The sequence below is a fragment of the Strix uralensis genome, chromosome 4 (assembly GCF_047716275.1).
Source record: "Strix uralensis isolate ZFMK-TIS-50842 chromosome 4, bStrUra1, whole genome shotgun sequence".
Classification (NCBI taxonomy): Eukaryota; Metazoa; Chordata; class Aves; order Strigiformes; family Strigidae; genus Strix; species Strix uralensis.
The window spans coordinates 1,669,662-1,695,750 of record NC_133975.1 but is presented as its reverse complement, the minus strand read 5'-3'; the positions used below and the strand labels follow the sequence as shown (position 1 = coordinate 1,695,750).

Genomic DNA, 26,089 nt, shown 5'->3' with positions numbered 1-26,089 from the left:
CGTTTTTTTCTTTGAAACCTCTTGGTGCAGGGGCTTGGTGTCTTTTTCAGAGGTGAATGTTATCTTTGTGGAGACCCAAGTGGGGAGCATGGGAGGAGGAGAAAATTTAGGAGCATCAAGCCTGTGTCTTGTCCAAGCGCAGCCAGCAGGTCCGCAGGTCGCCGTCCCCTCCCTGGGCTTGCAGTGAATCTCCATCTGCTGCTCATGTTTACTTGCACTTTGCTCTGAAATGCATTTAAATGGCAAAAATTAATAATTTAATGCTGGGGGGACGCTGCCAAACTGCCACTGTGGAAGTCAAATGCTTCAGGTTCGTCCAATTTGCTCCTGCTGCTGGGCCAGGGTGTTGAGCCACACCGTGGAGACACCTTCAGAGGGAGTGAGAAGTGGTTTGAGCTGCTGTGACATGCTCTGCCCATGTCTTTTGGGTTTTTGCGTGGGTTTTGGTCCCTGCCGGCCCCTGTCTCCTGATGCCGTTTTGCAGCGCAAGGAGGCGGCACGGGCATTTGCAGTGTGGCCTGTGACCGTGCGGAGTAATTAGAGAGCAGGTAGATGGGACTTTTATATCTTTTATTGTTTAAAAAAGAGGGTCATGTAAAGAAAGTGGGAGGCAGCAGATTGGGAACGGGAGTTTGATGCCACAGGCTGAACTTCCAGCCTGGTGGGAGAGTCAGGATCGGATGGTTACGTGATTAACAAGAGGGTCTGCAGTTAAATCAAGTCCTAGTCTGGAGAAGAGGAGGCTGAGGGGAGACCTCATGGCCCTCTGCAACTGCCTGAAAGGAGGGTGCAGAGAGGGGGGATGAGTCTCTTGAGCCAAGGAACCAGCAGCAGGACAAGAAGGAATGGCCTCAAGCTGCGCCAGGGCAGGGTCAGACTGGCTCTTAGGAAGGATTTCTTTGCAGAAGGGGCTGTTGGGCGTTGGAATGGGCTGCCCAGGGCAGGGGGGGAGTCCCCATCCCTGGAGGGGTTGAAGAGTCGGGTTGCCCCAGCGCTGAGGGATCTGGTGGAGTTGGGAACGGTCAGGGTGAGGTTCATGGTTGGGCTGGAGGAGCTTCAAGGGCTTTTCCAGCCGAGATGATTCTGGGATTCTGTGAAGTGGCTAATAAGGATAAAGCATACAGTTCCTAGCATTTCTCAGAGGATGAGTCTGTCGTATCCCTGACTGGACTGGCAGGAGTGCTTTCCCACCTGTGTTCTATGTGAAGGGCCTTGCACAGATCTCTGAAGCATCTTAGGAAACCAGACAGCAGCTGGCTGCTCCAACGCAGGTGCTGCTCCATTCGGGTGAGCCAGGCTCTCCACACAAGTGTTTCCATGCTATAGACATTTAAAAAAGCAGTTAATTAAAAATATCCTGCCATACATTTGGATTGTGTGCAAGGAAAAAGATGCATATCTTGGAATCCTCTTTCCTTGGTGTTTTTTGCATGTATGCATATGCAAAAAACACCCCAGAGCTTCCCAGCTTTGCTTCAAACTACTGAACTTCTACAGAATACCTCTGCCTGGCTGTGTGTTTGTGTGTGCCCCCATAAGGCTTCAAAGAAACTGTCCTGGGCTCAGTTGTAACAGCTGCGTCCCGAGGTAGCTCCCTTCTCCACCCCCTGCCCTTCCTTCTATTTATTTATTTTCCTATTGGGGAAAAAAAAAAAAACCCACAAACGTTGCTTGTTGACTCTGACAGCTCAGTCAAAGTGAGGGAAAATTCTTGTGTTCCTGTGCATACTCTTACCCTGGATCCCACATTTATATGTGGCTACAAAATCCTTGAGTTGTTCTTTTATTGTTGGGTGTATTCGCTCCTGCTTGTGGGCAAATAGATGCAGTTCATAGTGCCAAGACCTCTCGATGCCTATGTAGGAAAAACCTTGCCATGGAGCTGGTTACTCAAAAAAAACCCAAACCAAAGACAAGTGAGAATAAAAGAACATTATAAAAAAAAAGCGCCAAGCACTTTCAGATCTGTGGGAGCTGGTGGTGACCCTCACCCCGATGTGATTTCTGCTGTGCTGCTCTCGGAGAGCCTCGAGTCTCCCACCAGCTTCAGCCAAAATAGCCTCCAGCTGTTGACCTTGGGCATCTTTGACACAGCCAAACTGTTACGGTTTTTCCTCTTTTATTGGAATGTGAGGGGTTTTGTATCAGGCCGCAGTGCTCGGCGTAACTGCCTGGTTTATTTTTTGTGTGGTGAGGATAATTGCTGTATTTGCTTTTTTTCCCCTTTTCTTTTTTATTTGTCTGGTTGCCTCTAAGCTTCTGTTGGGAGTTCAGCTTTGCCATGTGTTTGTCTTGCTGCCGTATCTGTGACAGCTTTTTCCTTTAATGCTCAAAATAGAATATAAGTGGTAAATGTTTACTTCTGAAAATGACACCCCGACGATTTTTTTAAATACTTCTGGAAGACAGCCACTTAAACATGGGCTTGCGCTCAGCTTTTCGCGTGAGTTTGAAAGCTTCAGTCAGAGAATGGTGGCCTTCCAGGTTGGTTGGAGCAACTGCTTCTTTCGCTCTTCCGATGCCCTCAGCTTTCCAGGTGAGTGGGCCTTTGCACGAGACAATTTTTGCTTGAAATTGTGTTAGTTGGCACTGCGTCAAGGCGTTGCTCTTCGTACATTTACTGTGGTGAATCTGAGATATTTCAGTGGTGGGAGGCTGTCTCTTGGACCAAGGTATTGTGTGATAGGGATGGTCAAAGTCATCAGAAGACCAAAATCCCAGTTTCACTCAGAAAAGGCTATGTCAGTACCTTGGTGGTGATAATCTGTTTAAATCTGGTGATTTGCTAATGACAACAAAGGTTCCCCCATAGATGACTGCAACCAACCCTGCTCCCAGCCCCAGTAATCGGGTGTAGAGGGGAGGGGAGCAACGCCTGCGGCTCATCCTGCACAGAGCATCGGTCCTCCTCCTAAACTAGAAACTGTTGTTCATCGAGTCACTTCTGGGACGGCAGATCCTGGGGAGAAAGAGGCCCTTCTTATTCCTGGTAAACCCGGGCACAGATGCCTGTCTCGTTCACTGCGAGTAGCAGGATGGATTTTGTAGCTGTTGGAAGGGAGGCTGTTGACTTGAAGGCAATGCATTTGACTGTTCCAGTAGGTCCCAGCATCCAAAATGCCTTCCTCAGAGAAACACCTGGTCATTGTCTCTCCTTTCATAAGTTTAGGCATCAGGAAACCTTTAACTTTGTAACTGCCAAGGAAGCTGAAGACCTGATGGGGATCCAAGGCTGGGGAGCATCCCATGGGACAAGGCTGAGGAGCATCCCGGGGGTCCAGGGCTGGGGGGGTCCATGGGTGGGGAGCATCCTGTTCCCCAGCAGACATTGCCCTGTGCTCAGGAGCGCTGGCCCGCAAGCACTGCTCATCACCAACCTTCTTGTGTTGGCTGGATGGTTTCTTCTTTTCCTTGGCAAATTTTAAAACCACGTGAACATCAACTTGTAGCTTGGTGCTAGTCGCCTTTTTCCAAGTCCTTAAGTCAACACGCTGCCTTCAGTGTTTAGCTCCTGGGATGACTTCATGGAGCCAGAGATCAAATACGGAGCTTGACGGTGGCTGAAATCACTAAGTGACCGTTAACGTTCACACATCAGTCACCTCGCGCGTCCCACGCGGGTCACGTCTGACGCAAAGTGACAGCGCTCAGCCCAAAGCACATTCCCTGCTGGAAACCAGGAACTGCTCTGCTCTCATCCTCCTTCCATAAAGCAAACAATTTTGGGAGGAAAAAGTGATTCCTTCTTAATAAGGGTGCTGCAAAGCCGACTAAAGAGAATTAATTAATTAAGAGTTGCTCTCTTGATACCTAATCTGAGGCTAATACTCTTTGGGATGGATTTGATTCTCTGGGGTGCGTGGTGTGGTCTGACTGTGTAGAACTTTACGAGTCTAATAATCTTAAACATAAAACTTAAAAAAATTAACTTTTCTTTTTGCTGCTCTGTATTGTTCCCAGTGATTTGACACTCGTGCTGTTGTGTTTTAACTCCATATGGTTACTTCCCTTCTCGTGCCTTAATCTGGGCTTTGTTTAGTTGTGATACCCTGCAGTTCTTGAGATCATTTTAGATACCGGGGCAGATGTTTTCTTTACCTTTCCCTCAAACTCCTCAGTGCTCTGAGCCCACTGGAAAAAGAACATCATTTTAGGAAGCTCCCCTTCCCCTTCTCCCTCCACTGGGTCCTTCTGATCCCATCCTGTGGGTCTGTAGGTACGAGCTTTGGTTTTGGCCCATGTTCCTGGTGCTGTTGCCTCTCGACGCCGTCAGAGATGCACCCACAGAGGTTTGTATGACCGAGCTGTTCATTGATGCCAGCTGGTCTCCTGCCTTCAGAGGGGGCGTCTTTGGAGACCACCCTGCTCGGGGTGGCGTTGACGCACCAGCCTACAGGCTTGGTCAATGTAGACACATCTTCTTGACCATCCGTTTTGCTCAGGGCTCTCACTTGTTGCTCCTGGACCTCTTTGTCCTGGATATGTTCACTTTTATTTGTAAGATATTGAGTGCAGATCCACAGCTTTTTTTTTTAAAAAAAACCCCACTAAACCAACAGAACAAAACAAAACCCAACTGAAAACCCTCACAAAACCACTTTGTCACAATTGAAAATGGGTTTCTGGGCAATTAATGAGAGGTTTATTTGTTTTTTAAGTAAACCTCTTAAAACCAGCAAAATACTCATTGTACATTTGTTTTGACTGTTTGGGAAGTGTTAATGTATCTGGGTAAAGATTTGGGGGTTTTTTGGCATCGTCAGTGATTGCAGAACAATTGTTTTTTAAAAAAAAAGGGAATAAAAATGCATCAGGGTGGTGTTAAGAACCTGGCAAATCAGGATGGCACATGCAAGCCAGGAAACTCTCCTCTCAGGAGGGAGCCGAGCTGATTTACTGATTTTGCCCATGGTTTAGTGAGATTTGGGGCTCCAGTGCTGCGGGCAGCAAGGGCAGTCCAGAGGCATCTGGGGCAGGAGGAGATCATGCCTGGGGGTCTGCAAGGTCTGAAATCTTCATCCGTGCCCGCACAGAAAGTATCCACTGGGATTATTCGTGGTTTTATGCCACCAAAAAATTGCTCATTGTTACAGCATCATGTTTCCATCTTCTGCAAAATATTCCACCAGTATTGCATTATGAATTGGAAAAGTCAGCAAATTCAGTGTTGAAATTATCAGGACAACTTGTGTTTATAGAAGAGTGGACATTTAATATTGAGGAATTCCGATTTTTTGGCCCAATTTTCTGTTGTATGAAGTCCGTGGATTTGCACGTCTAAATATACTTAATCACATCAATCCCAATGCTTGTTGCAGGTTAAAAAGAAATTCTGTTGGTAGCGAAAAAATAAAAATAATTGGGAACTCAGACCATTTGAAACCTGTCAGGCTTTGTTTTTCATGGAAATGCTGTGTTAATTCTTTGGCGAGTTGGTGGAAATGTTCTCGGTGCTACAACAGGACTTTTGTTTGCGTTTCAATGACCACATTGCACCTAATTTTGGCCGGGTGAAAAGCAGGAGGCACCCGCAGGTTCCTCCTCACTAAAGCCAGAGGTTCTTCTGCCGGGTGGTGGGATGATGCCCCTTAGACAACCTGTTGGGGTCTCTTCTGGGAGCCTCCAGCCGGGGGTCGTTGCCAGCTTGTGCCAGTACCGCGGCTCTGGCAGCGGTAGGGGTGTGCCGAGGAGCCCCCTCTCCCCCCCCACCGTGAGGCAGCATATTCCTGATTGCACGTTAAGATTAATGGGTATTTATTTTAACAACCATTCCGTTTCAGTAGCTTTTAATGAGTCCTTTGATAGCAAGTTCCTTAATTAACAAGGCAGCCTTTCAGCGTTTCCTTTCCCTAATTGTTAACATATTTGCTATTTTCAAACAAACGCGCTACCGTGAGCAGTGCCGGCTCCGTAGCCTCCGTGCTGACCTTCCCCGCGGTGGCTGCCCATCCTCCTGGGAACCCGGAGGCTTCCATCTGCTGCCCAAGGATGAAATTCAGAGGAAAAGAGATGATTTCATGGCTGATCTGAAGTGTGATTGACTTGGTGGGGTCCGTGGTGATGTGGTCTGCTAGGCGTCCCTTGGTCATGTCTTTGGGAGAGCTTCAGGGGCTTTGGCTCTGCGCTTTCACCGGTTGGTGTGGTCACAAGGAACCTCTCTAGATGTTCTCCCTGTGTGCCCAGAGGAAGCCTTGGTGGGACAGGGAGGGCAGTGTCACCTTGAGAGGTGTTGTAGAAACCCCAACTACAGACTCCAGCTGGAAAGAGGTTGCCTCAAAGGCTGTGGACAGAGCAATTCATTGCCAGAAATACGGTTACAAACTGATTTGACCTTCAAAACAAAATCCCATGGCTTTTGCTCTGATAATATGCTCAGAATTGCTTTATTTCGCTGCACGTTGGACCAAGCTGGAGCTTGGTGGAGGTGCCCTTGGACGTCTTGGCTGTTGAGCTCTGTCAATTTCCACCCATGACGTCCGTTCTTCCTGATGCAAATCCAGTTGATTTTTAATGAGGTTTGCAAAAGTCTTGGATGAATGAGTGATACTATAGAGGTGTTCCTGGAATCGCTTGGAGAAATTTTTAAGCTAAATGATCTGTTGGTGACTTTAAAGTGGTTTTTTGTCCCCTTCTCTGCAGACAGATCAGGTTGTGGTTGTGTTCCTCCTCCTTTGCCTTCCCCTCACACTTTGCATTTTGGAGAAGTTGTTCCTGAGCTGGAGGGACTGCAGCGTTCAGGCAGGCAAAGTGTTTCTGAAATACAGGCAGGGACCAAGCTGGTTTGGAGTCACACCGACGAGCAGGATCGGGATGTAACCCTGCGATTTCTCGGGGCACCAGCATGGGGAGAGCCTTTGGGAGTGCCACCGGTTCTACCGTGCGCTTGCAAAAATCATCAGGGTAATTAACGTGAGGTCTGAGCCGTCCCAGCTGAGCGCGGCAGCTCCTCTGAACAGTGGGGTTTTCTAGGAGCAGCGACGTCTAGGGTTGACATCTTGGAGGCATCCTGCTCCATCTCTGTGCCAAGGCACATGTCCCGACACCACTGCTGTGGGTGGTGCCAGTAATGATTTCGGGAGGGGCGGGGGGGAGGCTGGTGGAAAACACGTCTGTCACAGGCTCGGCTCCGCGTGTCAACGTGCTGGGCGGGCACCCTGGGGCGAGTGGGGGCTCTTCCTCCCAGCGCTGCGGGAAAGCTGAAAAATGAACTGGAGGGAAAAAAAACCCACAACACTATGAAGCGAACCTCCATCGTAAATAAGCGCCAAAGAACCAAGATGGGCACATTGCGGTACGAGGATGTACTTGATACCTGCCAGTGTGCAGCCCAAACCATCCCTAGTGTGAATACAACCAACCTGCTTCACTTGCAGCAGCATCTTATTAGCAGTGATATATCAGGGTCCTGGCGCTGGTTTTTCTCCTGTCAACAGCAGCTGCTTATCAAGCAGATATTGCACTGTATTTCTGGGGAAATAGTCTAAAATTGATGTTCGTAAGCCATTGCTGATCTTATAAGGAGTGCTGTAAGTGGGCATCTGTTGCGCTGAGTGTAGGGGTGAGGCAGAAAAGGATTAGGTTCAGTCTTATTTATAAGGCTAGGTTCAGTCTTATTTATAAGGCTAGGTTCAGTCTTATTTATAAGAGTCAAAAACATAAATTCTGGAAGGGTTTTAGACCTTGGAGCCCAGGGAGTGAGATGCTGGTCATCCCCGGTGGTACCTTCTTTTCTCTAGCCAGACATTTAGCACAATGATTTAAACCCCTGTGGCATCTCCAATAAAAGTCAATATGAAGAAAAATGGATTAATGCTTAAAAGACAGAAAAAAAATACCTGTATATACTTTTGTCTTTCATCTAGTAATATTGGATCTAAACTGTCAGGCATCTGTATGTCCTTAAACCTAAGATGGAAGACCAAGTCTTTTTAAAAGCAGAATGGTTTTAGGTGTTTAAACCTTAACAATAATGAAAATAAAGGGTCAGGTTGTCAGCTGGTGCGAGGAGGTTCAGCTTCAGACTTTTCAGAGATGCAGTGCACATTTGCACTGGAAAAAAGTTTTGGGCCTGGCCAAATCCTGCGTGAAAAAGGAAGGAGGAGGGAAGGCTGAGCCAGAAGCTGCTGCTGGGCTCGTCAATTGGATCCCCTTTGCCATCTCTGCAATAAGCCACAGTAGAAAATACTTGCAAAGAAAAAAAGTACCACTTAGATGCTGCTTTCACAGCAAGACTCAGCAGAGTTGTCGTGCTGTCAAGCCCTGATGATTAAATTACTTTTTCCATCCCATCTTCCTCACGTTCGGCTTATTAACTTGACATTTCTTCTCAATTATTTGCTCTTCTTCACGCCCTCCCGGTGTCACTTGTCATTCACTCTTTATTCGGGCAAGTCTGGCTGGCCAGAGGAATGCATGTTTGCTGTGGTGGTTGTAGGCTCAGGTAACCCTTTAGGTACCTCGACATGTGTTGATCTGGCCCTTGCTTGACCTGCAAGAAGGTTGTTCCTCTTAAATTTTTGTCAGTGAGGCAGAAAACCTTCCTGGGGGGGCTTTTCTTTTGACTTCACCTGGGGTTGAGCATCTCCAAGGCTTCTCCAAGAGTTGCAGCCCTCTATGCAAACTCCTGCTGGTGCGCAAACACGAGCTACTCATTGGGATTTTCTCATGCTCTTCCAAGAAGGGTAAGGAGCCCCATCCCCCCATGCCCAGCATGGGTGGGGGGCATGGCTGCAGAGCTTTGCTTTCTCATCCTCTGCTTCCATCTGGGTCTTCTGCTCAATAACTCATCAAAACTACTCGGTCATAGCAAAAACTCAAAAGTGTCTGTTGGAAGTAATGAAGAAAAATCACAGTGGGGTAGCGGCGCGCTTCCCACTGCGGTCAGGGATGAGGAATTGGCATGAGCGGCGTTTTAAATAACCGAATGTGTCAGAAGGGCACAAGTAAATGATGAAAAGCAAAAAAAAAAAAACCACCACGCGAGGCTCCACTAAACTTATGGTTGCCATGCTTCATCTTAATTTTAGTGAAGGTGTTTGTTTGGAGGTGAGTAATGAAGGCTCCTGGAGCCTGGGAACGGCAGTGGACAGCGGAGATGAAATACCCTGCCCCGTAATGCATGGGTCTGCTCTTTTTTTAAAATAAAAAATGATTTTTTTCCCCTTCCTCCTGAAGATGAATATGACCTGAAGATCCGAATCAACTTTGCAAAGCTGGTAAAAACACTTCCCAGCACATACATCAAATATTTGCTCATCTCTCCGTGCCGTGGTAATGAAACTTGTGATACTTAGCTTGAAACACCGTGTAAACTTTAATCCCAGTTTAAATACAGTTTGTAAAGTGCTTGTAAAAATCTGTGAGATCTCCTAAGCCACTCCTTGTTTTCAAGAAAGCGTGTTAAAGTCTTTTGTGGGCATTTGAAAACATAATCTCCTGCTGAAGCTGTTTTCAGGGTAGCACCATTATCCAGAAATATTATCGTGGGGTTACACATGCAGACACCAGGCTTGTTGTGTGCAGCGTCAGCCAGCGGGTTTGTGTGAGTCTGTGCTCTTGTGCCAAAGGATTTCCCCATTTTTATGGGTTTAATATTGATTTTATATTTAATATTGCACACCCGTACAAATCTTACCTACCTGAATCTTACCTGCCACAAATTTTGGATGGCACACAGCAATACTTGAGGAATGGGGGAAATCTTTTGAGCGTTTAGAAATGAGGGAGGAATTTGGATAGGTTGGAAAAGAAATGCCACATGTTCAGCACCCCTAAATGATGCTTGGTTTTAGTTCAGTGAGAGCACGGCACCTGTTACCTATGAGACTTGCAAAATAAATTCAGTAAGAATAAAAGAAACATCAGCTTTGTAAGCGTTGTCTGAGTTGGTTTAATGGCCTTCTGGGTGCTTTGGTTTTCTTTTTATGCTTCTTGTTGGTCAGCTTGGATTTTCTGAAGCACTTTGCTAAATGCAGAGCGTGCTCCCTGCTTGCTCCTGAGCCTGGTCCAGCTCAGAACCAGGCTCCTATGAGCCAGAGCATCGTTCCTTCGCGGGACAGGCCAGCCAGCGCCTGGCTGGGGACATCTGCGTTGCTCTTGAGAAGCTCTTCTCCTCCTCTGTCGCCTCGTGGCGTCTCAAGAGGATCAAGAGTCTGTAGGTCTTTATGGAGGATCTCAGTTCTTCACCTCCGTGCTCATTAACTTCCCTCTCTTCTGACCGTGGCTTTCCTGGCAGCTGATGCTTCAGCAGGGTCGGGGCGTGGGTGCTCAAGCTCGATGACCTTCTTACGGCCTTTCACAGGAGATAGAGCTTTCTGAGCATCCGTCTCCCTTCCTCCTGTTCCACAGCCCATCCCTACCCCCACCATCATCCCTTTCCTTAACACCTCTTCTTGGAACGTCATAAGTCTTCAGAGGCAACTTGGGCTTCCTACCTGTCAGTTCAATTGTGGCAACGCAGTGGCTTCACCCGTAATTTGAAAATCAGCTGTTTCAAATGCTACAGTTCAAAGATTTAAGCATGGTAATTAGATCCTCTGTCATGATTACTCTTCTCTTGGTTTGTAATTGTTTCTTCACTGGAAAATGGAAGGCTTCTTTAGGCTAATTCCTCTTGCTGCGACCTGTTCACATGATTTATAGCTTGAGATCTCAATTGTTCTTCAAAAGTGAAACATAACAGTGGTGGCTCAGAGAAAATGTGTTAAAAATAAATATTTACTGACAATGTTCTCCATTGTCTTAATAGCTGAAACTCCTACCTTCTCATACTTTTGTTATAGACATGAACATTTCAAGGGATTTAAGTAGTTTCTCTCCACATGGCAGCCTTGGCTGTGGCCTCCTCCCTGTAGATCCCCATTTAATTGCCATGAATTAGGGGTGGCTCAGGAGAAGTCGGGTGTTGATAACCTCATTCCCCGTGGTACAATTGGGTGCAGGATGCATCCGGGTGCTTGAGGTCCTCCCCTACCCAGCCCTGGCGAGCAATCCTATCCATGTATCACAACTGACTTCTTCAGTTACCTCCTTGCCTTGATGTTGCTTCTCCTTAGTCCCCATTGGCATCTGGAAGGTGTCACACGGTGCTGGATGTGGGCTGAAGAGCATCAACATGCTAGAGACACCCTTGTCACAATGGTGTGTCCTCAGCTCTCTACTCCCCAGCAGTCAAGGCTACACCTTGAACTATGAGCCTCTGCTGTTGGAAGGAGATTTTGCAATTCCTGTCTTGGAATATAGAGAGACTCTGGTTTCATTGCAAGCTGGAGTTTTGAATTGTCATTGACACTATTTTGGCCTATCAACAAGGTTACTTCAGGCAGTCAATGTAGGATGTCGAATAAAATATAGCATGTTGTTGTTAAGGAAGCTCTCAAATAAGCAACCAACCACCAAAAATTAAAAATTTTATTGTCAACACAATTAACTAGCCCTCCGCAAATTACAGGTTCAAATGTCTGTGAGAGGAGAACAGAACAACTTCCTAGGGTTTAATGGCAACCCAAAAGGCAGAACAAAGCACCACTCCCTAGGGTTTAATGACAACCCAAAACGCTCTATCACTCACCCAACAAGTGAGGGCTCTCAACCTTGAGGACCTTCACAGGGCAGCAACCTGAGAAGTCACCTCAAGGAGTTTCCTTGGGCAGCATCCCAACCCCAGGGGAGAGTCCTTGACCGCAGCTACTGCTCCAGGGGACGAGCTCCAAATGGATCCCAGGGGACTCCATTGACACCCAGGCCTAATCTGACCTGTAGTCAATAGCGGCTCCAATTGGCCAAAGGCCCCAACTACCGTGAAGCCCCGAGATCAAAGGCAATCAGGAGCTGCTACACTCCAGCAGCCAAGAAGCTCTGCTTTCATTGAGCGGGGACACCATGTTAGGACACGATAACGAGAGATGCTCAGAGTTCTGAACGTCCCAAGGTTCTCCTGGATTTGAGCTGCTCCCAGGCACTCTGCACCTGACAAGGTCTAACCCTGCGAGTAGCCATGGGGAGTCCTAGAAGGTGCTTCCCTTTAAAAACGGTGGTCACCAGACTGCGCGCTTCATGAAGGTCCCACAGCAGATGGGGCCTAAAGAGACTGGACCGATGAGTCCTGGTCTAGAGAAGTTCCTCTTGCATTTTATTGTAATTGTTTATTATTCCACGACACTGGAATAGGCTACCCGGGGAGGGGGTGGAGTCACCATCCCTGGATGCGTTTAAGGGTCGTTTGGATGAGATGTTGGGGATATGGTGTAGAGGAGAACTTTGTAGAGTCGGGCTGAGGGTTGGACTCGAAGAGTCTTTTCCAGCCCAAATGATTCTGTGATTTGGTGCTCGACGCTTTAATAAATCTCCCTTTTCTCTTGCAGGGGAAGGTGGCACAGACAGCTTGCATGTCAGCGTGCAAACACCTCTCCACCTCGCTGATGCAGCTGCTGCTGGAAGCCGAAGTGCGGCAGCTGACGCTGGGCGCCTTGCAGCAGTTCAACCTGGACGTAGAGGAGTGTGAACGTAAGATGCAAAATCATCTCATTTGTGTGTCTGTGTCATGGTTTGAGCCCGGAGGGTAACTGAGCACCACGCAGCTGCTTGCTCCCCCCAGTGCTGGGAAGGAGGAAATGACACAAAAGGCTCAGGAATGGAGATAAGGATAGAGAGGGATGACTCACCCATTATGGTCACAGGCAAAAGACAGACTCATTAGGGGAAGAAAAAGACATCACTTTAATTCAAAATGTGAACGACAACACCACAGGCAGAATGGGACAGTGAGAAGCATTACTGTATCTTAAAAAACACCTCCCCCCACCCCTCCCTTCTTGCCAGGCTCAGTTTGGTTCCAATAGCTCCACCTGCTTCCTCAGCAGCGCGGGGGCCAGGGAATGAGGGTTTTTGGTTACTCTGCTGCTCTTTCCTCCTGGGGGTGAAACACTCCTCTGCATTTCTTCCCCCTGCTCTGCGGCCCTCTCACAGGAGACAGTCCTCCACAAACTCTGTGCTGTGAGTCCTCCCCACGAGATATGTTCTTCTTGAGATGCTCCAGCGTGGATCACCCCTGCATACTGCAGTCCTCCCAGCACCGAACTACAACCGTGGGGGCTGCTTCTCCCCACAGAGTCCCAAAGTCCTCCCCAGGCTACAGGCAAATCTCTGCTCCTCCAGTGACCTCCATGGGTGCAAGGGGGCAACTTGCCATCTCACCACAGGATACAGGGGGACTTTGGGCTCCGGTTCACCTCCCCCGCTTCCTCCTCACACTGACCTCGGTGTTTGCAGAGGTTTCTCCTTCCCAACCTCTCCTCACAACTCCAACTCCTCCTCCCAGGTTTCCCTTCTTAAATGTTATCGCAGAGGCACAGCCATGGTAGCTAATTGGCCCAGCCTTGGCCAGAGCTGGGTCCAACTTGGATCCAGGGGAGCTTCGATGTCCAGAGAAGGGCAACGGAGCTGGTGCAGGGTCTGGAGCACAGGTCTTCTGAGGAGCGGCTGAGGGAACTGGGAGGGTTTAGTCTGGAGAAGAGGAGGCTGAGGGGAGACCTCACAGCCCTCTGCAACTGCCTGACAGGAGGGTGCAGAGAGGGGGGATGAGTCTCTTGAGCCAAGGAACCAGCGCCAGGACAAGAGGGAATGGCCTCAAGCTGCGCCAGGGCAGGGTCAGACTGGCTCTTAGGAAGTATTTCTTTGCAGAAGGGGCTGTTGGGCGTTGGAATGGGCTGCCCAGGGCAGGGGGGGAGTCCCCATCCCTGGAGGGGTTGAAGAGTCGGGTTGCCCCAGCGCTGAGGGATCTGGTGGAGTTGAGAACGGTCAGTGTGAGGTTCATGGTTGGACTGGAGGATCTTCAAGGTCTTTTCCAACCAAGATGATTCTGTGAGAAGCTTCTCACAGGGGCCATGGCTGTAGCCCCCTCCCCTGCTACCAAAAACCCCACCACACACAAACCAACACAGTCTGGACCCAAGCCGGGGCTTTTAGTGATGCCTTGGGACTGGTGAACGCCTGCAGAGCTTCACCGGTGCTGTCCACGATGGCACTTGGCAGTATCTTCAGGACAGAAGCAGCCCAGCAAATTCTGAGAGATCAAAGCTTTACTCTTCCTTTTTCTCTTTAATGCCGCCTTGATGCTTTCCAGACCATCCCTACTTTTTGAGATGGAGTATTTTAAAAGTAGGAGGGATTAGAGTGAGTAAAACATGAGGAGGGCTAACAGAAATCAGTTTATTTATGACTGTTTCTGAAAACAATAACTGGCTGATGTTCTTAAGAAGTTCTGATCCTCTCCTGACCTCAGTTGTTTGTCTTCTCGATCTGCTGCAGGGAATTTTTTCTCCAATCAGACCTTTTTTGCAAAATTACTGTTATGGAAAAGAGGTGTCTTGTGACAAAATAACTGCATCTATTCAGAGGTGTGCGTGGAGCATCGCGATACCATGGCTTTGCTCTCAATCCTGCTTATTTTGGTTCATCTAATTTACACCTGAATTAGCTCTGAAATCCCAAGGTTTCCCTCAAGGTGCTTGTTATCCTACTCAATAGAAGAGTTAAAAAAATATAGCACAAAGTGACAAAACGCTTTTCTTTCTTCCTGCTTTTATAATTAAGCTAAAGCAGGGTGAACACACTTCTGCACAGGCACCTCTCTCCCTTATGATGGATTTATTACTGTGATTAACACTGGGATGGATTAGTGACTGTGGAAAAATGCAGAGCTTGGTAGGGTTGATAAAGAGTTCAGGAAATCACTGATAAAGTATTTTGGGGAAGCTTTGTTTCCAAATATCCCCTTTTTGGCTTTCTCGGTTGAGGTGGAGATGGGGATGTATCTTGCTTAGATCATGATAAACCTGTTTACTGCAGAGTCTTCTGAAATGCTCTTTGGCCCAGTGTGGCTCCCATTAAACCCCACAGCTAAGTAGTCCCTGGCCTCACTGCGAACAGTAACGGAGCCTAAATAGTGGTGAATTTGCTTTTCCTGTCTCTGATAACTCGATTAAATCAGTTCTGTTGGTTTCATCATCATCTGGCACTAAGCAGTCAAAAGATTCTCCCACCCTTTATAAAACGTTTTGCCGATCGTGTTTTAATTCAGCTGCACCTGTCAATAGGGAGATTAAATTTATTTCTGAGAAAGATCACCCAGTAAGATTTTTGGTGATTGTAGGGAGTGTATTTTAATTTTTAAATGTCCCTTAGCTCATTTCCAGCACTCAGCTGAATAGCCTGGGAGAAGGATCCTTGTTTAATGAATCATATCCAAAATTTGCAGCTATATTGTATGTCATAATGCAAGCAATGCCTTATTTTTCTTTCAGAAATGCCTTCAGCCCTAAATTCTTGCTGTCTAATTTGTGTCCCATCAGCGCGCCGGGGCTGCACCAGTAGCAGCTGTGTTCCCAATCGGTGTCCGCAGAGGGACAGGCGATGTTGCTGAGAATAATAGGAAGCATTTGTCATTAATAATAGTTTCCTTCTTTTTCTTTTGGCTGCAAACAGACTCGGAACCCTGCAGTTTTCTGCCCCATCGGTAACGTGGGTCACTAAGCAGCATCTCTTCCCTAAAAGCCCCCGATGCAAAGTAAAACAGATGACATTTAATATCAGGTTTAAAAGCACGATTCCTTAAATTCCAATTGTTTTGTGAGACAAACCTAGGAGCACTCAGACATTCAAGAGCAGGTGACGCCAACCTGAGCAGTGGGGCAGGCGACCCGCTCCCCCCAGCCCCGGCCCGAGGAGCCGTCGCGGGCGGGGGAATGGAGACGGATGCCGGTGCTGTAACCTTCCCATCCATCACTGTCAGCCCCCCAAACCGTAAACCCAGACAGAGGCTTTTTCTTCCTTTTCGGCAGCAAAAACGTGTTCCCTTGTCCCTGTGGGTTTGTCTGGTGGCGTTGCTGACACCGGGAGTGATTTTTAGTTCTATTTTTGAGAAGAAATGCATCAAGATTTTAATTTTAGGAAAAGCCAGTCCTGAGAGTGAGCTGATGTATTCGGAAATTATGTTTCAATTTTCAAGGGTTTTATTTGGTTTTTTTTGTTCTTTTATCTTTTACCTGAAAGTGCAGGTGCAAATCTCAACATCCTTATTACACCACTTGCATATTTGACTTTATGTCTCTGCCTCCAGCCCTCTTCCTCTCCCCAGACTCCCAAGCCTTACCTAGTTTAGCAGCTTTATCGTGTACTTACCATATTAAAACAGGATTTTATAGCTGTTTGGAGCACTTCCAGTGAGTTCTGTGATGTGGGAACGGGGCTTCGGAGTTTCGATCCTGGAGTTTATTAGGCTTTTGTTTAAGTTCTTGTGAATGCCAAAGGTATAAGCTGGTTAAGAGAGTGGTGAGGCAAATTAAAGAAAGGACTTCATTGTATATTAAGCATGGTTTGAAGGTGGTGCAGATAATTTACTCTATATCAGAGCAGATATAATGCACATTACAAGAAAATGTGTTTATATACACAATAGATAACAGTTGTAGAGGTGAAAAAGATGACGGCTTAAGCTTAAAACAAGACACCAGTAAATTAATTCTCCAGACTTGTGGGTTCATAAAATATTTCCTGATTTAAAAAGAGTTTGCTGTCCCATCAGCATAAAAAGGGAATGGCCGCATGAACCATTGCCTCAGGCTGAGGTTTGGAATGAGACGTGTGTGAGCCTGGATGGTGCTCGGGAGAAGCACGAGGCTGTGATGGGACCCCTTGCCTGCGCTATAAATCCCCCCTCCCTAGAAACGTGCTTGTTTTGCATGTTCAAAGCACTGAATATACAGTTTATTAATTTTATGACCTTCAAAAAGAATGCTTTTGGAGGACTGGGGAGAAATAGTAAATTAAATAAACATCAAGAGTCAAATCTTGCATGCTTTGGCTGTATGAATAGTCCCGTATACGTCAGCAGGATTTTTGGTGTGAAAGAGGCAGGGAAGAGTGGAGCTGCAAGTTGTAAAAATCCTCTTAGGTTTCCTATGATGAGAGAAACCTGGGAAAAATGTTTTCCTGTGGCATCATCCCCCCCGGTGAGGCCACGGGGCTGGAGCCTCCAGCTTGACAAAGCCCTCGAGGAGACAGAAGGCACCGGTCCTGCCCGTTGAGGTGGATGTCCTCTTTGTTTTCCCAGCAAGAAGCTGTTTCCCAAGATGTATGTCAGAGGTTTAAAAGTCTTTTGGTGCAGCTTCGCAGCGATGCGTGTGCGTGGATGGCACGGCTGGCATCCAGGGAAGGGCAAAAGTCATTTTTAAAATGTCTGTTGTTGGCCAGGTGTTAGTTGTAACTCTTGTTCTTATTGCTTGGCTTTATATAATTCTTTCTTTATGCAGTCAAGAGACATTCTCTCACCTCTTTATTTAAACCTGAAGCGAAATAAGGCATAGAGGTTAAATGAATTGCCCAGAAAGACACAGTAGGACACATCTAATTATGTCTCAATTTAGGAGTGAGTTCTGGCTCCAGCCCAACGAGCCAACTTGAAAAGAGGGAAAAAAACAAACTCTGAAGGGGGGAAAAAAAACCTAACACAAATATTTCTGTGAACCTGTAAACAGAGGAGGTGATGCTTTTTTCAGAATAGGCATTTGCTTTTTAAAATGGGTTTGCTGTCTTCCAGAACACGTCTGTAACCCAAGATTTAACTGTACGTGCAATGTGCTTTTTGTAATTGCTACGTGTCTTGTAGCCCAGTTGCTCTTTTTTGAACCTCCTGGCGCTGGTATATATATAATCTTTCCATATCTCCTGTACCTCAGAGGTAGTGAGAATCAAATGTAACAACTCAGATTTGGAGATTACGACTGAAAAAGCAGAAAGAAAAGGGTCTGCGCTCGCTCCTACGAAAGTGTTTCCCATCTATGTAACCGGTTCCAGCAGTGGTTGAGGCAGATTGTTTTTACAATACTTAGATCATAAAATAAGCAGTTCCATAATCTCAAAAGTCTTTTAACTGCTGCTTTATGAGAAATTAAAAGCGCCATAAAAATTATATTTAAAATTTCATTAAACTCCCAATTTTCAGTCAGCCCACTCCTGGGGGCAGTCAATAAGAAACACAGATGTCTCCGCCGGATTGAGGAATCCTCCAGCCCGACACATGAGCGTGCCAAAATGTGCCGATACGGGTCCCGGCGCAGCCGTTTGCCACCTCCTTCTTGGCTGCATTATCTGGCTCCAAGGTCTTTCTCACGCGGAAATCCCATGATTTGTGTAAGATGCTGGAGTTTGCCCCCCACGCCGGAGGAGTCCTCTCCCTTGAGCGTGGGCTTGGCGCCGTGCGAACGTCTGCCTGACGTTCTTCCAACCTGCAACCCATCGGGGATTAGCGTGCACGGCGCTGGAGGTGAGCACAGCGGTTTTGAGGACAAACTCCCTGATTTTAGGATATTGCACTGTGTGCTGGCTGGTATCGATCCTGCTGCGATGCACCAACAAAATCTCATGTTTTGGGCAGAGAAAAGGGGATGTTGCAATGAACAGAGGGAAAGGTTGGAGCAGATCGCATCAGGAGACAGATCTCCGCGCTACTAATGCCGATCTCTCAATGCACCTCAAATACCAGGTTCAGTTTTGGGCCCCTCACTATGAGAAAGACCTTGAGGTGCTGGAGCATGTCCAGAGAAGAACAACAAAGCTGGTGCAGGGTCTGGAGCACAGGTCTTCTGAGGAGCAGCTGAGGGAACTGGGGGGGTTTAGTCTGGAGAAGAGGAGGCTGAGGGGAGACCTCATGGCCCTCTGCAACTGCCTGAAAGGAGGGTGCAGAGAGGGGGGATGAGTCTCTTGAGCCAAGGAACAAATGGTAGGACAAGAGGAAATGGCCCCAAGTTGCACCAGGGGAGGTTTAAGTTGGATATTAGAGAACATTTCTTCACCCAAAGGGTTGTGAAGCATTGGAACAGGCTGCCCAGGAAAGGGGTGGAGTCACCACCCTTGGAGGTATTTAAAAGACGTGTAGATGTGGTGCCTGGGGACATGGTTTAGTGGTGGCCTTGGCAACGTTGGGTTAACGGTTGGACTCGATGATCTTAAAGGTCTTTTCCAACATCAATGATTCTGTGATTCTTCAGATCTTGCAATGCCTGATAGCTTTTTATTATCTTAGTGGCTCACAGCCTCGGTCGAGTGCCTCTCTGTGCCACTCAGATGTATGGTTAAAAAGCAAAGATATATGTTTAAAAGAAGTTAAAGCTGCAGATCCTCTGGAGACAGAGGGCTCGTATGTAGGGTTGTGTTACTGGAGCTGGTGGTGGTTCTGTGCTGGCTGAGCTGGTGGTAACCGTGTGTGTGTGAGCTCCTCACTCATGGTGAGAGCCAGGAAGGGTACCTCTGTTAGCCCATGATGAAGGACAAAGCTACATCCTGCACGTCCTGAGCTGTGATGGTGTGAAAGGACCACAGGGTGGTTTGGACAGTTGACAGGAACTCCTCGTGCTGCAGTGGTAGGAGTTTGCAGGTTGGGGTGACAGCGGTCGGTGGTGGTACATGTGTGGCAGGTGAAGCTGATGGAAGAGCTGGGAAGAGGCCCACCAGGTTGCGGGTTGCTTTGCCACCTGCCTGCAGTGTCCTCCAAGCCGGGAGTTTCCAATCTTTGTTTCAGAGCCCAGCCTCGCTCGGAAAATTGGCCATCTTCCCCCCGTGCTGGCTCTGGTGCCTGACGTGCCCCAGGGCACTCGCTGTGGCACTGCTCCTCTGTATCCTGCTCTGGGAGGTCCGAGACCTCACAAAGGTCTGCTCCACAGCCTGCTCGGGGGATGCTCTGCTCCATGGCAAGGTTATTTCCTTCCCTGCAGCACGCTCAGATACTCCCTTCTCCTTCAGCATCCCTGTTCTCCTTCCTGGTGACTTCTCTTGCCTAAATTTGAGCTCCTTGTAGCACAATAATTCCTGCACGTCAGGAATAATCACAGCTCCTTCACTAGCGTTTTCTCTGTAGGGTGGCTTGGAGTCGTGCATTGGCACCGCATCCTGGAACATCACACCTTGGAGCGGGGCTGAGCAGCAAGAAAAACAGCAGTTTTGGCAAAAGGGTGCTGAGCTTTAAGAGTGTGCAGGTGTAATTAGTGTAGAGGCAAGTGTCTGAAGCGGATCATGGATTTTGGCAGCTTAGAAAGCTGCAACCTGTCGATTAAAGTGTCGTTAGTGTCCTAGACTGTCCCAAATATAAGCTAGAGCATGGTTTGCATGAGCTGCCTGCGTGGATGGCTTGAAAGAACATCTCATTGTGGAGCAAGGAGCTCCTGATACCCGTCCAAGCACGCAGTTCAGCTCATCCCTGGGAACCTGCAGCCCCTCTGTTCACCCGGTGCTTTGCCCCAGCCTGCCTCTTGCTCGTGATGCCAGTGACCGGCGCGAGGACGCCGGGAGCCCGTCTCTTCCATCCCACCTCTCAAAACCTGGCCCTCCTTAAGAAACAAAACTTTGCATTTGCCTGCTGTTAAAACGGACCGGGTTGATTTGTGTTGGCAGCAGAGCTGTCTTCCGAGCGCTGCTGTACGTGCTTCCTGAAATGGGAAAGGTAAACTATTGGTGCGACGAGTGACAGGGGACATGGAAGTGGGAGCCTCTGGTCCATGCCTGTGCCACCTCCCTACACGTAGATTTATCCTCCCTTATTTCTCCCTGAATTTGTTCCTCTGGGCATATCATTAGTTTATTTAGTGCTGCCTTCATTTACCTCCGTTGACCTCTCCTAGAGGTTGCAAGTACTTGCGGTGGCAAAGAAAGGGATGGCTGGTGAATTAGTGTGTATAAATATGCATGGAGGAGAAGCGCATGACTCCCCATCAATGAGCTACCAAAAATGTGCCCTTTTTCTTTAGATGCTGATGGGAAGTATGTGGACAATGCCCTCTACTTTAGCACGGTACTGAAGTGGTCTTTGCAAGCCTGGCTTGAGCAAATCCTAGGAGTTAGCAAGACATCAAAGAGAAATGAGCTTCTCTCCAGCCTTTTTACTTTGCTCCTGAACTGAGACCTCCTGCTTGCTTGCGCCGTCTCTAACCGTCACCTGATTTTTGCCTTATATTCTCCCTTCATCTGTCCTCTAATTGATCACCTTGTTCCCTTCAGTGTTTTAGCTTTAGTATTTCTGTCTCTGTTTTCTTTCCCTTCTTTCTCCTTTGTAAACCTGTTGCTAATCCCATGGTGTTACCTCAGCCTCTCCTGTCCTTTTGTCTCCAATTTCTGCTGTCTGCTGCAACGTTTTGGATATCCTCCTTCTCCAACAACTTCCTGTGTTCTCCTTTGTTACCAGCATTTATTTATTTATGATATTTATTTATTTACCCATTCTCACAGTCTTTTGCAACTCTAGGAAGAAAGGACACCTCTGTCCACACTTAATTTTGTTTAAGTAATTTTAAGAGCATCCAGTTTCTTAGTTCTGTGCCCACCTTCCCTTCCCACCCACCACGGACACACCTACTGCTGATGCTTGTCAACCTTTGCAGCTCGAATGAGCTAATGGTGAGATGTGCACATTTCACATTTCCTACTATTAGTATTTTAACAGAGCTGAGAACTTCACGTTGACTAAGAGACATCCACCATACATCTTGAGTTAACAGTTTGGGAACCTGTGTAGATCTGTAACTTGATTCTGTAAACCTGTCTTATGGATTGACAGGGACCAAATTTCTTGGCACACGTCTTGTACAATTTCTTCTCAAGAGCTTCCTTTTCTTCTACTTGAAAACATCGAGTGGTCCATCAGAGTTCCTCTCTGGGACTGTGGCTGCTCCTCAGCCATCAGCGGACCATCACGGCCCCTGGGACCACTCATTTCTCTGCAGTAACAGGACTCCAGGCTCATCTTTGTTCCATCAGAGGAACAAATGACGGAGAGAGGTAGAAATTCTTACTTAATCTGACCCAGTTCAGTGTACTTTGGATAACTCCTCCCTCTCCCCGCAGCTCTCTGGAATTCCCCAGATGGGAATGAGCTTTCATAATTTGGCCTGTAATGGGGAACAGCTTCAAAGCAGGATTGTGTGGGAATGGTGTGGGTGAAGTATAAGCTCAATATGGAAACTGGGATCTTCCCTCTGTTCCTCTTGCCTCAATTCCTACCCATCATTTCTCACCTTTTTTCCCTTGCAAGCTTCCCCAGATTCCACACAGAGATTTGTTCTTCAGCTTGAGGATCCTCAAGGTGTCATTTTGTGCCTCTGGGTAAGGTGCAAGAGGTCCTGTTGCTTGGCTTTTCTGAGATAATCTTCCAAGGGTTTGTCTAAGGAAGATGACTTTTAGACCTACATTCTTCATCAAGGAATACTGAGATGGTTGTTTCCCCAAATACAAAATCTTGATGCAGCCACAAGCAGATTGTCCAGGTTCCCCTGAACAGGAGCCGCTGTAACCTCGATCCCGCAGGTCTGCCGCTGTGAATTCTGGTGGTGTTGTGTAACTCAGAGAAAATCTTGCCCTCAAAAGTATGTTTTTGAGGAATGAAGTCACCGGCTGTGTTCATTTTAACCTCACAATATGGGTAAGACTCTGTCCCTGTGTGTGTAGCCGTGTACAGTGTACAAAAAGAGATTCCCCCGTTCTGTATAATTAATTTACAGTGGATGTCTCTTTTCTGGTGTGCGTTTGAACTCTTTACTCTTTGTTCATTGTAAAGGGCTTAACGGTTCCTGTTCCTTGATTCTTTCATCGGTGAAATGTTTTGGAAGAGAGGTTAGAGTCCCCCTGTGACCTGCCCTGGGTGGCCCAAGCCTGTAGACCTTGCAAAGACATTACTTTTTTGGCCTGAACACAAGTCTCTCAAACCTTTAGCCTGGCTAAATGCTTTGTACAAACAGCCGCATACTGATCTGCTCTATTCTCTTGTGATTTTCTGCTCAAGGGGCTGTACTGTAGGTGGCTTGCTATGTTTGCCACTTGCCTTGGTGGTGAAGACAGTACAATAAATGAATCCGACAGTACTGAGGCCAACACTGTGCTTGGTTGTTCCGAGAAAATTATCCTGAAATCTGATTGAAGAGATTAAACCCAAGAAGAACTGGCTGTGTCTTTCCTCTAAAGCTCTGTTCTCTTCTTTGTTTCTTTTTTTCTTTAAGACTTTGTTCATTCCTCCTTCAAAATAAGTTTGTGGCATTGGTATGTAAAATGTGACCTACGATTACAGGAGGTACAGCTATTTTTATTAACAACCGTGGGGTGAAGCATTGCATTCGTTCCTCTTCGGGCTCCTTACAGCTGTACCAGCTTTCTTCTAGCATCTGAGTCGGATTCTTGATCTCATTTCTTCTGTAATACCAATAATATGATCTCGTACGTCATTTCACTTCTTGGATGTCAAGTGCACTGTTAATGCAGTAGAGACTCTGATCCGTTCTTTGCATGAGAATTACTGTTCAAGCAAATGTTGGTTCAATGTGCTACCGTCGTTGTAATGTGCAGTGTTAAGGGGCAGTGGCACCCCATAACTCTCCCTGCCTTCAGAATCCCAGAATCCTTCAGGTTGGAAAAGCCCCTCGGGATCATCAAGTCCAACCCTCAGCCCGACTCTACAAAGTTCTCCCCTACCCCACATCCCCCCACAGCTCATCCCAACGGCCCTTAAACACACCCAGGGATGGGGACTCCACCCCCTCCCTGGGCAGCCTATTCCACTCTCTGACCACTCTTGCTGGGAAACATTTTTTCCTCGTGTCCAGGCCTTCCTCCCTTATGCTTCCATAGTAAGAGGCAGCTAAAGGTGAGCTGCTAACGAGCAGCTGTGTTTTGGGATGAAATCTGTCTTGGGTTGCTCATGAGCAGATGACAGTAGTGATAAATTCACGAGGCTTGTGAAAACATTCAAGACCCCGTCACAGGCATTTTCTCATGAGGATTTGAAATCCATGCTTTCGGGAAGATCTTACATTTCACAACTCCATGTGTGCTTCTAAATAGCTTCCTAGCAGCTGCAAAGGCCTTAAATCCAAAATAGAATTTTTTCTTTCATTGCGATCCTTTCAGGGTTTCTCTTTTCCAGTGTTTCTCTAAATAGAATCAGTAACATGATGTGACCCCATCCTTAGTTCAGCCAGTTTGTTGGGTACCTCAACATACTGAGCAGCCCAGGGCAGTTTCACCTCTCAAACACTATTTCTTGTGTCTAAATATTTTTAGCTTCTCAGGTACGTGCTTTTCCAAAGTGGGGGTGTTTTAGGATTGATGTGGCTTTTGGGATAATTTTTCCAGATGAGACAGTGGGGTGTAGAGCGAATGTGTAAAGATGATTTATCCCTTGCAGATCAGAGTCAGAAAGCTTGTGTTAGTCCTCCCTTGCGTGTGTGCGCTGGCACAGGCAAGTCACAGTCAAATTTTATAGCAGACGTACATTAAAATGCCTTTACAGTTAGAATTAATTAAACCAGTTTTTGATGGTTAAATATAAACTCTCTTTGGACTATTTGCAGCCTGAGTATTGCAGCATTGGTCAGTGAAACGGGCTGGAGGCTGAGCAGCTCTTGTCTCTGTCCAGTCCCGTCCTGTGCAAAAGTAATAAAGTCCATCGGCACAACCACAGATGGTTTCTCCTGGCTTTAATTTATCCTTTTCCTATCCAAAATCTAAATGTGAGCAGTCACGTACATACTTTCTCTTCCTAATTTCTGTAATTCATTTCTAGTAGTAACATTGGATAAAAGTAATGGTTTTACGGCCGTGTTTGCTGTTGTCCTGCAGCACTTGTCACTTGACTGATCACTGCAAAGATGAGCCATCGTTTCAATCTTAGAATTCTTCTGGCATCTGAAAATATTAAAAAGGGAAGCTGTGGATGTCTGACAACTGGCCGCTGTGCCCCTGGAGGTACCTGTGTCTATATTGAAGGATGTTCTCTATCCCAAGATTTTAATTGAAGGTGGAGCAAGAAAGCTGACAAATAACCCTTCTTTGGTTTCCAAAAATAAGGCAATTGAGGAACAGGGCTGAATCCTGATGTCTAACTCATTAGTCTGTTCTCATTAAGGCCATGGGGACTGCTCGTATGACTGGGCTTCTATAGGAAGTCCTTAGAAATAGGCCTGTGATGATTTGTTTTCCTTGTTTTGTGGCATTTGCTTGAAAATGAGATAACTTTTGGAAGGAGAAGCATTCAAGGAGAAGACCATCTGGCATGAGATGACTGTGCTTACCATTGAAGGACAGGATGGGCTTTGTCCTTCAGCACCTCTGTGCAGTCATGGAGGCAGAAGGCAAAATCCTCCTTCCTTACTGCCGAGCCATCCTTAGTCCTCAGCTTTGTGGAGCTGCAGGAGCTGTTTTGAGGGTTCCTGTATGGTAAAAAACAGAACAGTTGGATGATAATAAACCATATATAAATTAAAAATCTGTATGTTGGTGTATATTTTTCCTCCCTCTTCCTTTCTGCCATCACGCTCAGTTGCATCTCAAGAAAACATTTCCTTCCAGCGTGCAGCATCTTCAGTGTCTGCAGGAGCAACAAAATTCAGCCGAAGGCTCTTGAGTCTTTTGTGACGTTGAGTTGTGGCTTCACAAATTAGGTCCCCTCTGTGATGGAAAGTTGCACGGAAAGCCGTTACTTGTGTAGCTAAAGAGGGTGAAAATTAAGTGAAGTTGGGCAAAATCAACCTTGGGTGTTTCTTCAAAAGACACACTTGAATGTGTGCAGTTGTTGGCTTCATGAGTGCTACCAAGTAAAAGCTGTGAAATGCCATGGAAGAGCTAAGGTCCTCTAACGTGGATTTGTTCAAGTCCCCCTCGGTGGTTTTGCACTTGGTTTAAATAATGGATTGGAAGAAAAATAAATGACTTAAGTATGAAATTTTGGCCAGATTACACTGGAAGGAGGTAAATGTGGCCTTGGAAATATTCTCTTCACTTTAGAAGCCAGTGTTATTCAGTTGTCAGATGTCTTCATCCAACATAAATAAATATGCCACATAATGGCCGCGATTCTTCCCATTTGGGGTGACTGTACACTGGCAATAGCGCACCATACCAGATAATGCAAATAATCTGCTGCCGAATAATTAATGATGTGGCTGGGCATATTTTTTTGATGAATGCTTATGGAGCCTGGTGACAGGCGTGAAATTAGAAAATTCCTTCAGCGCCCTAAAATATAAATAGCTTTCGGAACTGAAAAGAGTTTCAC

At 46.9% G+C, this 26,089-nt stretch overlaps 1 protein-coding gene across 6 annotated transcripts in view; it reads left to right on the top strand.

Annotated features, from left to right (window-relative positions):
- Window positions 1–26,089, top strand: part of EXOC6B (exocyst complex component 6B) — a 353,544-nt gene that overhangs the window by 227,142 nt on the left and 100,313 nt on the right. For all 6 annotated transcript variants that reach the window (XM_074865395.1, XM_074865396.1, XM_074865391.1 and 3 more), the window contains one exon: window positions 12,363–12,504. In XM_074865395.1, coding sequence (XP_074721496.1) covers window positions 12,363–12,504 — 142 coding nt within the window. The remainder of the gene's footprint in view (window positions 1–12,362; window positions 12,505–26,089) is intronic.